This window comes from Caenorhabditis remanei, chromosome V (assembly GCF_010183535.1).
Source record: "Caenorhabditis remanei strain PX506 chromosome V, whole genome shotgun sequence".
Classification (NCBI taxonomy): Eukaryota; Metazoa; Nematoda; class Chromadorea; order Rhabditida; family Rhabditidae; genus Caenorhabditis; species Caenorhabditis remanei.
In genome coordinates, this window is record NC_071332.1 from 3,312,172 (window position 1) to 3,325,430 (window position 13,259).

The 13,259-nt window shown below is 38.3% G+C and overlaps 3 protein-coding genes across 3 annotated transcripts; all 3 read right to left on the minus strand.

Moving 5' to 3' along the window:
• Window positions 1-1,119: 1,119 nt before the first annotated feature.
• Window positions 1,120-3,984, minus strand: GCK72_017025 (uncharacterized protein; the record flags this gene model as incomplete). The annotated part of the gene is made up of 3 exons (XM_053731833.1): window positions 1,120-1,758; window positions 2,450-2,992; window positions 3,712-3,984. The coding sequence occupies 3 exons, from the start codon at window positions 3,982-3,984 to the stop codon at window positions 1,120-1,122; spliced, it is 1,455 nt and encodes a 484-aa protein (XP_053580746.1).
• A 3,605-nt stretch (window positions 3,985-7,589) lies between these two features.
• GCK72_017026 (uncharacterized protein) lies at window positions 7,590-9,645 on the minus strand (the record flags this gene model as incomplete). The annotated part of the gene is made up of 5 exons (XM_053731834.1): window positions 7,590-7,669; window positions 7,715-7,892; window positions 7,942-8,070; window positions 9,311-9,385; window positions 9,436-9,645. The coding sequence occupies 5 exons, from the start codon at window positions 9,643-9,645 to the stop codon at window positions 7,590-7,592; spliced, it is 672 nt and encodes a 223-aa protein (XP_053580747.1).
• A 1,540-nt stretch (window positions 9,646-11,185) lies between these two features.
• On the minus strand, window positions 11,186-11,470 carry GCK72_017027 (uncharacterized protein; the record flags this gene model as incomplete). The annotated part of the gene is made up of 1 exon (XM_053731835.1): window positions 11,186-11,470. One exon carries the CDS (start codon window positions 11,468-11,470, stop codon window positions 11,186-11,188), a length of 285 nt encoding a protein of 94 aa, XP_053580748.1.
• Window positions 11,471-13,259: the final 1,789 nt, after the last annotated feature.

A 13,259-nucleotide genomic window follows, 5' to 3' on the forward strand; every position in this document is an offset into this window, starting at 1 on the left:
GCGATTTTAATAGGAGTTTTTGACAATTTTTCACTAGTTTTCGCTGAAATTTACCAATTTTTCATCATTTTTTACACATTTCCGATGGGAAAAACTGATTTTCCCTCTATTTTATGCTATTTCAGACACCCACCTTTCCTGCCACTCTGCCTATGGACCTGGCCTTTTCGTGTGGTGGCTCCCGCAACTCTTCCAGTTTTTTTCCCTTCCTTATTTACAACAATAGATGACGTGGATTCTGAAGAAGTGTCCGAATTTGACGATGCCGAAACTTTTCGAGAGAATTTTTTGAAGAACATATTAGTAGGTGGATGGAGAGAGAGAAAGATGTGTGTGCCCAGCTGTGGGCTCCCCCCGGGACTCACTGATAGTGAGGCCACGCCCCTCAGACACCTGGCTCCGTGAAGGAGATAAATCACTGTTTTAAAGAGATGAGTCTGAGTGTGTGTTTGTGGGTGACTTTTGAAGAAAATTGAAAAAAATCTCAGCGAAAAATGCCTTGCAAACCAGAAAAAAAGAAAAAAAAGACAATTTCTTTATCAATTGATCATATGACTTGTTTTATCAGTTTCTAATAAGAGGGCGCGTGTTTCATTCGAAGACAAACATTAAAAAGCAACAAAAAAACTTGTTTTTGAGAGAAAATATTGGGAATTGGTGCTTGAAAATCTTTAAAATGCATGCATTTCTACTAAATTCAATTGTCTCTATCGTCCACGAGGAGTACACGCGCTTCCGGTGGAAAATGCGCTCCATTGGCACGTTGTAGAGAGTGGAGGCGCAGAGGGATTTTCTCCAATTTTTTTTTAGCAGGAAAAGTGAATTCTTATTACAATTTTTTATTTCTCGTGGAAAAGAAAAGAAAAAGAGAAAAATTCAGAAATTAATAAGTTATCAGGTGTTGGAGGTAAGAAAGATATGAGGGATAATACAGATGGAAAGCTTTGGGAGGGATATGTCCGTTTTGGAACGGAAGCGCAGAAAGAGGATCTGGGGGAGAAAAGCAAAACAGAGGAAGAAAAAAAAACGAAACAAAAAACAAGATAATGCACATTGTGTGAAAAAAGAAAACAACGGGGGAAAGAGTCACGGGGTGCCAGATAAAAAAAAACAGAGAATTCAAGAGGAACCGGAGAGTTCGGGGATACAATAGAACAGTTTTTGAATGAAATGAGTGAATCCAATCCATATCGAATCGACGAAACCGGGGCGCCATTTGTTGTAAACGAAGAGTGTGTAGATTGGGATACCGGAGAGCACCAGGAAGACTCCGTAGACGAGTTCCCAGGGGTCGCTGTGGAAGAATGGAAGGATCAAGAGGAAGAGACACATCAAGAAGAAGAGAATCGGCCAGAAGAGACTGATCTTTATCGGGCGACTTTGTAGAACACTCTTCGGCATTGTATATCTCAGTTTCAGAAGTCCAGCTACTGATGAGAACACTACAAGTGATTCAGCGAATGATAAGTAGTTAATCAACTGGAATACGTTTCCAATGAATAGCATGACGATAGAAGTGCCACCGAGGAATATCAACGAAGGGATCGGAGTCAACTGTTTGATGGAAATCATTGCGAACAGTTCGGGCAATTGATTGTTTCGTGCTCCGGAGAAGAACATTCTCGAGCATGTGATGAGAATTCCGTTGAGTGATCCGACGCACGAGAATGAGACGAACATTGGCATCAGAATTTTGCTGCCGAACGAGCCGAGGATCTTGTCGGCGAATGTAATGGCGACGGCGTCAGAGTCGAGGATCTGGAAAACCGATTTTTATATTTGGGAGACGATTTTCACTGTAAAAACTGTGATTTATCGAGATTTTTTCTGGCGGAAAAGCTCGAATTCGGTTCGATTCGGGGAAATTATGATTTTCAGTCAGAAAAGCCGCTTTTCGCATCAATTTTCGTTGAGAAATAACCAACTTTTAGTAGAAGGGGCATATACTTTGTCGGACTTTTTAGTGGGAATTCTTTATATTTTGGGGTAAAAATTGCGTTTTGTTTTGGAAAAACTGATTTTTCTATTAAATAACTAGAAAATGAGCGATTTGAGTCAAACTTTTGAGCAGAAAATCTTTTTCCTTATCAAACCGTGTTTTTTGGGCTCAAAAATCGATTTTGGCGAATAACTAAGCCCAAAAGAGCCAAAACTGATAGAAAAGCGGTCTGAAACTCAATTTTTCGACAAAACTCCAGATTTTTTGGTCTAGAAAGCTCTAAAATCGGGATTCCATGTCGGAAAATGAGATTTTTTCACCGGAAAACTCGAAAAGTCGGGAGAAATCGTTGCAAATTCAATTCAGCTGGATTTTGAAGATTTTTGAGAAGAAATCTCGTCAAAAACCTCGTCCCAACCACAAAATTTCAGTTTTCAGCTCAAAAATCATAAAAATGTGCAATTTTTCAGCTCATTTTTAGCTTCTAGAATTTCCATCCAAATTGCTCACCTCATCAACAGTAAGCACCGAAAAATATGCAATATTGACCAACATATAGACGATTGTCACTATTGGAATAGAGATATAGATAGCTCTGGGCAAGTTTCTGAACGGATTCTTCAACTCCTCGGTCACAAAATTGAGATAAGAGAATCCAGAAAACGAGAATACACCAGAATAGAAAGCCATTGCGATGGCGGCGAGTTTCGTCTGTGTTCCCTCGTTGACATCAGGCATAACGAGATTGTCGACGTGTCCCAATGATAGCCAATATCCGCCAGAAACAATGATAAGAGAGAGGGCGAGTAGTTTGGTGATAGTGAAGAAATCATTCGTTCTCGTCGCCATTCGAACATCCCAACAGTTGATGAAAGTGAGCACGGCGATGATACATCCAGCGAATAGATTCACGACAACATCGGGTACCGGACACGAATAGAATGGTTGGAGGGCGTACGTGGCACATGTTATTGCGATGATCGCCAGGGATGTCGGGTTGATGATTACCAAGGCGACCCACAGGAACAGAAATGCCGGAAGAGGGCCGAATGCCTGGAATAATGGACATTTTGGAGCTGTTTATTCTGGAAAAATGCTCAAAAATCGGATTTTTCAGACCAAAAAAGCAAGGAACTTGGAATTTTTCGAACTGAGCTCGTTTTTCTAGGTTCTGGGTGATGAAAACTGCTGAATTTCGAAAAAATGAGAAAAGCTTGTTTCAATTTTCAGAAATTCCACATTTTTACAATGAATTCTGGGGGGAGTGAATGCCTGAAAAAATGGAAACTTTGTAGCTGTTAATTCTGAAAAAAAAAAGATCAAAAATCGGATTTTTCAGACAAAAAAAGCAACAATGTGAGAATTTTCTGCATTCAAAGCGTGGGAAAGTTAATTTTCACGGACACTTTCTTTTGAAAGAGACGCGAATCCCGCTGAAGTCCGAAATTGGAGATTTTAGCATTTGTGATTGAAAAAATGGAAATTAATGAAGTTTTAGAAGGTAGAAACCAATTAATTCGAATTTTGGACATCTGGAAATGCCAAAATAACATTTCTCAGCTGGTTTTTGGCGCAATTTATGCTATCTGACATTTTAGAAAGCTTCTGATTATGAAAACTACTGAAATGATGGTTCAATTTTCGAAATTTTGCAGACAACGAGAAAAAAGGGGCATTTTTCTTCATTTTCAACAGTTTTTGGCTGAAAATTCATATTTTTCTCAATTCCTAGTTTTTCATCGCTAAAACGCGAAATCTGATACCAATCTTACCTCATAAATATAGGCGTAATCCCCTCCAGATTTAGGGATCAACGTGCCCAATTCGGAATAACAAATGGCTCCGACCATAGCGAATGCACCACTCAACAACCAGATGAGAAGTGACATTCCAGCACTTCCCGCCTCCAAAAGTACTCCTTTTGGGGAGACGAAAATTCCAGATCCAATGATAACTCCGATGATAATTGTGCACCCATTGAATAGAGAGATTCGGGGTTTGAGTTTAATGTGATTGAGCGACGCACGCTCATCTTTCTCGTCCATTTTCTATAAGAAAAGAGATGAATGAATGTCGAAAAAAGCACAAAGGAAAGAACGAAAAGAAGAAGGGTAATAAAATAAACTGCGGTGAGAAGGGGGAAAAGGAGAGGAGGGGAGAAGTGACCACCCATTCGGAAAGTGACGAAATATGAGCATCTGTCAAATAGAGAACAGATAGAGAAAGAGATGAGAGAGATATATCTCATAACTTTTAAAAGTGCGAAGATATGTGAAGAGGAGGCGGAAATAGGTGGTGTTGTAAGTTTCGAAATGATTTCAAATATCAAAATTTGCAGAAAAAAAATCTGGATTTTCAGCATGTTCATGCACATCAGCGTTACAACTGCGCTCCATCGAAATCCGATGATTTTTAGTAGTTTCGGTAGAGCGCGGTTGGAAAAATGCTACGAAATTCGATGTTCGTCAGGAAACAACGAATTTTGAAGAAAAATTCGACTTCTTGGTAATTTCAAAGTGAAAAATTGGTAAAAATACGTAATTTTTTGAAAAAATTACATGGTTTTCAGAACAAATTGTGCATAATTTTTATGGGCTGAAAAACGTACCTAAACGTAGATCTCGGTGAGCTCTATGTCGCTGACCTGCTCGGAGCAAAATAGGGAAGCATTAAAAATCCGATATGCTGCTCGGAGAGGACTCGAGACGAGTAACTGGTAAAGATCTATACTTTGGTATAATTTTCAGCTCATGTTTTGAGTTTGAAGCGAGTTATTAACACGGCACGCTTCTTACATCCGCGCTCTACCGAAACTGAAAAAAAATGCGTATGAAATCGAGAGACTCAAAGAAAAAGATACATTTTTCAAGGGGATTTCGGTGGAGCGCAGTTGTAAGAACTCTACCGAGCGAATACACGGCGGTTCGGTCTGCTGGTGAGCAAACTAGTGCGAAAAAACTCTGAATAAGGGTTTTTCGCTTAAAAATACTATAAAAGAGCTCAAAAATTGTTTAAAACACCACTTGGAAACCTCAGCTTATGGGCTCGGAAAGATTCGAAAATCGAACTTTCTAGAGCTAATTAATCTATCCATGATAATTTATTGCTAATTAGACGCATCGACCGTACATTTAATTGTCAATCAATTGATTTTAATGTGCTCATTAATAAACTCATAAATCCATTGAACAAGACGTTTAAAAATTGCACTTTAGGTGCTGGAATCGTTAAAATTGCTCCAAAACTGCAGATGTTGTGCAGATGAAAAACTGATTTTTTAATGAAAATGAAACAAATTACAACTCCCATCAGTAAAAAGTCCGAAAACTGACTTTTACTACTAAAATATGAGAAAAATACATTTGAAAAATGGGATTTTTCGTGTCAAAATTGGTCTCAAAACTAGCTTTTTGAACACCAAAATGAGATTTTCTAACAAATTTCAGAATTCTAAGCGATCTCATTCCCAAAACTATCAGATTAGCTTGCCGGATGTTTTGGTGTTTTTCAAGGCGACTCGACTCGGATAAGCGGAAACCGGCAACTGTAGTCAGATGACATTTTTAAGGAGAAGAATAGAACGAGCCTAATTCCACTAAAAAATGTCAATGACAAAAAATAAATTAAAATTTAATTTAATTTGATACTAATAGTAAGAGAGAAGGAATGTAAAAAGGGCAATGTAGTACGGATAACCTTGGTAGTGAGTGATACGAACAGATTACCGTTTTATCGCCATCAAAGAACAAAGTTTGGTGAAACAGACCTTTTTCGAAGGAAAAATGAGTTTATTTCTGCAAAAATTGAAGAAAAATTATTTATTGGATTTAAATTTGCTTTTAATTGGAAAAATACGCATATTTCAAGCAAAAACCGCTGAAAATAGAGAGAAAAATTTCAGAAAAATCTGTTAGATAAAATTCCACGTAAGCTGTGCAGTTTTGCGTCGACGTGAACTTTCGAATACAGTTTTTAAAGAAAAACTCAATTTTAAATTAATTTTGGGTCAATTTTTGTACTCAAAACAGGAATTTCACAAGAGAAAAATTTATTTGTAAAAGAATTTTTGTAAGAAATATTCTATTTCGAGGCATTTTTCATTTGAAAACAAAATCCACGTGGCTCTGCATTATTGCGTCGCCGTGTACTTTCGAATACCATTTTTAACGGTGGAAAGTGGGATTCTGAAGCAGATTTTCAGTTTTGAGGCTTAAAAACGTGGTTTTTGAAGAAAATAAGTATAAAATTAATATTAATTTAATTCTGGACTTGAAAAATGTCTATTTCAAAATTGATTTTTTCAGCAAAAATTACTAAAATATAGTTATTTTTCATTCAAAAACGAATTGGCTCTTAATGGAGAGAAAAAAGTAATTTTCAACGACGAAAAATAGGAAAATAGTATAAAAATTAGTTTTTTTTTTCATTCAAAAACGAATTCTCTGCGTTTTTTCGTACTGTGCACTTTCGAATACCGTTTCTAATAGAGAAAAAAGCGACTTTCAACGACGAAAAATAAGAAAATAATGTTAAAACATAGCCCTTTTACCACGAAAATTATATAATTGTTTTGTTTTTCTTATAAGTTTTCTTGAAATTCAAAATCTCTCACAAAGCCAGTAAAAAAACGGACATATCCGAGTAAGTGGAAAAAGAGGGGTCGTCTTCATCATCAAATCCTTCCCGTCTTCTTCCTACTTTCTCTCCCCAGCTGGTTGACGGGTGGGGGGACTAAGTCGATTCAAAGTGTAATGGGGCCTATGGGTGCACCACACATACACACATATACACGAGAGACATTCGACATAGATAGAGACACGGGACCATTGAAGACCCAGACTATGAGAGGATGAAACGGAAGGAAGGGGGAGAAAACAGACAGGACAGGGTACACTTTCTACCAAAAGCGTCCCCCTCTGGCAAGCTGCCAGACTGTGGAAGCGGAGAGGTTAAGAATAAACAAAAGACGTGCGGTTTTTTGCGGAGAGAATGAGCTAAGGAGCTAATGTTTGCTCAGAAAATTGCACTTTCCATGAAGAAATCGCAACATTTTTTAGGGTTATTTGGGGATGGGCTTAGCAATTAGAAAAACGTCTACTGGGGGCAGGGAGGACTTGAAAAAAGCGCGGTTTTCAAAAGTCAGAGAATTTTGGCCGCCATTCTGATTCTGGCTTCAATCTTCGCCAGTGCCAAAAGAAACCGAGTTACAAGACTTCTTGTAACTCGGTTCATTTTGATGCTAGACAAAATTTGAGGATATGTTCAGAATCCTCATGACTTCTGCGTTCTTTTCTTCAAACTTACAAGAAGGAACTAAAATCATGAGGATTCTGAATCTGTCTTCAGAATTCGTCTACTGTCCGAAGTAATTCGGTTCATTTTGCTGTAGGGCGATTTTTGAGAACAGATAGTCATACACATTTTGTCAAGCGTTTATAAATGGGGAGCTGAAATCGTGAGGATTCTGAATACATTTTCGAATTTCGTCTGGTGAGTGTACATTTCCAAGTTCCCGAGGCACAATTTCTTCAAGCTCCGCCCACAAGAAATGAGCGAAGGTAACTTTTTGCACTGATATTTTCGAATTGATAGTATAGAAAGAAAAAGGTGAAAAGAGTTTATCGAAAAAAGAAAAAGAATGCAATTAGACTCAAATAATGTCCTCCTCGTGTTTCGTGATTGATGTGTTTCGTGTCGCCGATGACACACTTCGGGTCAGTCTCAATTTTTCTGAAAAAGTGCATTGGAACTTAAAAATATGTTATTTAGACTAACTCATCAAAAACGCTCTATAATCCCTAATAAAATACATGACGACAAGGGGATCGAGTGCCGGATAAAGCGCCAAACAGATCGATGTCATGTTGGCAATCACTCCCAACTCGACACCAATTATCGGACAGATGAATAGAACGGTTGTTGGGGTGTACATGAAGATGATAGGGACGATTGTCTGAAAATGCTTCAAATTCTGAATTTGATCTCTCGACCAAAGGGGGTACCTGAAGAACAAGTGCATGGAACAGTTGTTTCTGAAGTGCCCGCGTCTTCTCAGCTACCATGTCGTTCACCGATTGCATCTTTTTGTAAACGGCGTATCCGAGGGACATTATTGTGACAAGGGTGGTGATCTGGAAGAAATTTAGATTTGAAGTTAAAATTTACGCTCCGCCCCCAAAACAAGAAGCTGAAATCGTGGGATTCGTCTGGTGTTCATACGACCTCGGTTACGGAACGTCGTGTACCATGGCTCATTTTGATGCTAGACGGATTTTGAAGACAGATTCAGAATCCTCACATTTTCACTTTTCTGGTCATATGCGTATTTGGCTTTCCGTAGGATTTCGGCCTGAATTCTGATTCTGGTTTCAATCTTCGCCCAGTGCCAAAATGAACCGATTTACAAAACTTATTGTAACTCGGTTAGTTTTCATGCTAGACAAAATTTGAGGATAGTTTCAGAATCCTCATGTCTTCAGCTCTCCATTCAATCAAGTTAGACGAATCGAATAGGATTAGAAAACTGAAGAAATGAGGATTCTGAATCTGTATTCAAGAATCTTCTAACAGCAAAATGAACCGATCTACAAAGCTCTTTGTAAATCGGTTCATTTTGCTGTCAGAAGATTTTTGAATAGAGATTCAGAATCCTCATAAATTCAGCTTTCTAATCATATGCGTTTCGTCAAAAACTGATACAAATGGGGAACTAAAGTCATGAGGATTCTGAATATGTTCTTTAAATTTTTCTGGCTTCAAAATGAACCTAGATACAAGATGTGGTGTAACTATGCTCATTTTGACGCAAGACGAATTCTGAAGACAGATTCAGAATCATCATGACTTCAGTTCCCCATTTGTATCAGTTTTTGACGAAACGCATATGACTAGAAAGCTGAAAATGTGAGGATTCTGAATCTGTACTCAAGAATTCTCTGAAAGCAAAATGAACCGAGTTACAAAGAGCTCTTCAGCTTTCTTGTCATAACTTAATGAAATGGATATGACTAGAAAGCTGACGTCTTGAGGATTCAGAATCTGCTTTCAGATTTTGTCTATCTCGGTTCATTTTCATGCTAGACGAAATCTAAAACTTGATTCTAAATGGTCACACATTCGGCTTCTCAGTTATATAAAATGAAAAATTCACTGAAACTGAAAATTTCTGAAAATCTGTAGATTGAAATTATTATGCCTGGAAAGCTAAAAACGCGAGGATTTCGAATCTCTGTATTTCCGAATTTCTCCAATTATCAAAATGGGCCTAGATACCTCTGTTTTAGTCTGAACTCCTCATAGTGATGCTAGTCAAAATTCAAAAACAGATTCAGAATCCTCACGTCATCAGCTTCCCACTTCAGTATGACTCACCGCAATACAATAAACATTGATCATTCCTAGACAGCTCTTCCACTGGATTTGGATATCTTCTTTGTCACCAATGATCTGAAATTTTATTGATTTTTTTTCCAAGTTTTTGTCCTGGATCAACTTACAAAGTACAATGGACCAATATAAGAGAGTCTCTCAATCCTTTCCTCATAATTCTCATAGATAGTCTCGTTTAAATAAGCATTGAATGTAGCGTTACTACTCAACAGGAAGTATACATTACACCACCAAAAGATAGCAATAACTATGAAAATTGATGGCCAAATAAGGGCACGTGGGTACTTGAACCACTGGATTTGGTCGGGGTGGATCATGGCAATGTAGCGGTAGACAAAGTAGATGGCCAGGAGGACAAGGGTTAGGCCATAGGAGGTTCAGTAGCTGGCTGGAAGACGTTTTTTTCATACTTGCAAACCGAGCCGGCGCGTGGTTCGCTTCAAACTGATTTTTATGAGCTGAAAAATATACCAAAATATAGATCTCGGTGAGATCTATGACTGTGACCAACTACTAGTTGGATGGCTAATCGTTAAAGTACGAGACCGTACGAATCGGGAAGAAACGAAATTGGGAAGAAACGAAAGCGGAAGAAACGAATCATGAAGAACAGGATAAATTTCTGCAAACATCTTCACGTCAAATTGCGGAGTTTACCGTAATCCAAAATTCAGAAAAGATTTTACTGGCTTATGCGCTAAAATTTGTGTCAAAAATAAAGTTACGAAACTAAAAAATCGATTTAGAGCATTGTGCGCAGCCATTACTTTAGCCAAAGTCAGGAAAACTTGCGAAAAACTGTTCTTCCCGATTTCGTTTCTTCCCGATTTGTACGGTCTCTAAAGTACCGCGGCACGGATAAAGTGGCGAAAAACGCGAGAATGACCATTTCTAGCCAAATCCGCCATTCTAGCCCATCCCGCGGTGTATTAAGGACTGACCATCCGGACAGTAGTAAGTCACAGAGATAGAACTCTTCGAGATCTATATTGTGGTATGCTTTTCAGTTCATAAAACTCGGTTTGAACCGAGTTACGAACCGGTTCGTGAATGATCTCGACGATAGGACCCCTACGGGCCTGATGACGGATCTTTAATGTGCCGCGGGCAGGGAAAGGTGCCAAAAAACGCGAAAATTGTCAAAAATGTCATTCTAGCCCATTAACCATCCCCCATCCGGTCCGTAGAAGGCCACAGATATAGAAATCGCCGAGATCTACATTTTGGTATACTTTTTAGTTAAAAACATTGCGTTTTAAGCGAGCTACGCGCCGTCCCGGTTTGAAAGTATGCTTAACTTTGATTCGTCGCCGTTCTAGAACGGTTTCGATTCGGGTCGTGTGCAAAAATACCCGTTTTAGAACTAATACAAACTGGAACAACATAGATTCCGATGGTTTCGATTTGTACCGGTTCTAAACGAGAACCTTCTAGGTTTCCTTCATTTTTTTCTGTTCTGATTTCCCTCTATTCTAGAACGGGCGGTTCTGATTTGAAACCCTCTACCGGTTCTGAACCGGTGTTGTGTTAGAACTATTAGCTCGGCACAGTGCTTACAACTACAACTGCGCTCCACCGAAATGCCCTTGAAAAATGTATCTTCTTCTCTGCGCCTCTCAATTTCGCACGAACCTCTCTTCGGTTTTGGTAGAGCGCGGTTGTAAGAATCGTGTTGTCCTATTATGTTGGTTACCATTCTTTAGCCGGTTTTCATTCGTACCTGGTTCTAAAACGGGCCTGTTACCCAGACGCCTGCATTAGAACTGGTACAACCATATAGGTTACCATAATTTATATTTGTACCGGTTCTAAGTTCTAAATAAACCGTCTCACTTGTCAGTTATCAACCGTGAAAACTCAAAACTCACTGATAATAATCGGCGCCAAAAACGGATCATACTTAAACCAACTTGCACAAAACACGATATAACTATTGAGATATGAATGCATTGCTGGTTGAGTCAATATATCAATTATCGAGTACCAAAGAGAGAAACAGGCAAACCAGAGCATCAGGTACTTGTAGGATCCAAAGTTTTGACGGGTTCTTGTCAGAATCAAATGGATTAGAGTAAGGTTTGCAAAGAAGGCGATGAAGAATCCAAGGTACTCGGCGAAATAGGTGATAAATGGGATTTGCATCTGGAAATTTGGTAAATTGAGCTTGGTAGAGATTGCTGGGAGTCGGCGGCAGAATTGAGCGAAATGCGGTTATTGAAATTTTTTTTTCTAAATCTTCGATAAACTATGCTTGTCTATCGGGCCGGCTCGTAACTCGCGTCAAACTCAATATTATGAGCTGAAAAATATACCAAAATGTAGATCTCGGCGAGTTCTATACCCCGGACCTACTACGGTCCGGATGGCTAATCGTTAAAGTACCGCGGCAGGGATAAAGTGCCGAAAAACGCGAGAATGACCATTTCTAGCCAAATCCGCCATTCTAGCCAATCCCGCGGTATATTAAGGACTAACCATTCGGACTGTAGTAAGTCACATAGATAGAACTCTTCGAGATCTACATTGTGGTATGCTTTTTCTACATTGTGGTATGATCTACATTGTGGTATGCTTTCCCGGTTGACAAGTATGCGATAAATCTAGTAACTTTATGAATTTTGATAGAAGGGCAATTTTAAAAATAGACTCGAAATTCTCATGAATTCATCTTTTTTTCGGATAAAACAACGTGTTCGGATAAAACAACGTATAGTTAGTGAATGTGAGGATTCGGATTTTCTGGTTTTTTTTTAACTCTTTGATTTAGATAAATTCAGCTTTCTAGTCATGTTATGTTTGCTTAAGGACCCTAACCAAAACATGAAAAATCTTACTGAATTCCCTGGTTTTTCAAAAGAGTTTTTCAAAACACTATTTATATGTGTGGAGAGCTGAATCAATGAGGATTCTGAATCTAGTTTCAAATTTTGTCAAGCTTCAAAATGAGACGAGATATGTACACCAACTTCAAAAGAATTGTCATCTTCATCATTCAAAACCCCATTTGAGAAAGAAATTTGGCAAAGAATTATCAAATATGAACAAAACCTAAACATATCTAGATCTAGAAAACTAAAAAAACAAGAGGATTCTGAAATCAGTTTTCAGATTCCGTTTAGAATGAAAATGAACCGAGATACATCCGGAATAACAAATGGAATCTTAGACACAACCCACCCATCCTAGTAATTAATCATTGTATTTCTACGAATTCAGATTCTAGACTAACTTCAATAGCACATTCAAAATATTCACACTACTAAAACCATTCCAGAAAAATCTCTTAATATTTATAATATTATAGTCTTAATATTATAGCTCCGAAATTTAATCTACTAGCACCGCAATCTCAAATAAAAACAAACGGATGTCTACTCGTTTTTCGAAGAAAAAGAATAGCTGAAAACACAAGTAACAAATGAATACTAATCTTTTATACAAGTTGTCAAAAGGAGGCGTGGCTTGAGAAGAGTCATAGCTGAGCTACCATAAGAAGATGACGTCTAGACGCTGCAGCCTAATCCGGTGTTGATGAAGAACTTAAGGACATGATAAAACATTTTCTTTAGAACAACTTAAAACGTTCTAAGAAGAAAAATATGTGAATAATACGTGCCAAACATCAATACACAAAAGGAACAATGGAACAGAGTCTCAGATTAACACATAGTCTGAATGCATTTTAGGAGATCAAAGGTTTACGTGTTTTCTTACTGTAGATATCGAGTATTGGATCTAGCTAAAGAAACGCGGGCATTTGAATTTTGGAACTTTCAGAGCTGCTCTATATTTTTGTAGTTGACAACTTTTTGATAGCTACTCACGTTCTTGAGATATGAGCTGTTCTAGCTAGAGACCTCATTGTAGAGACGCAGAGAAGCCAGACACTCAAGCTTCTCTGCGTCTCTCTTCCTCCTCGCCGTTACTTTCC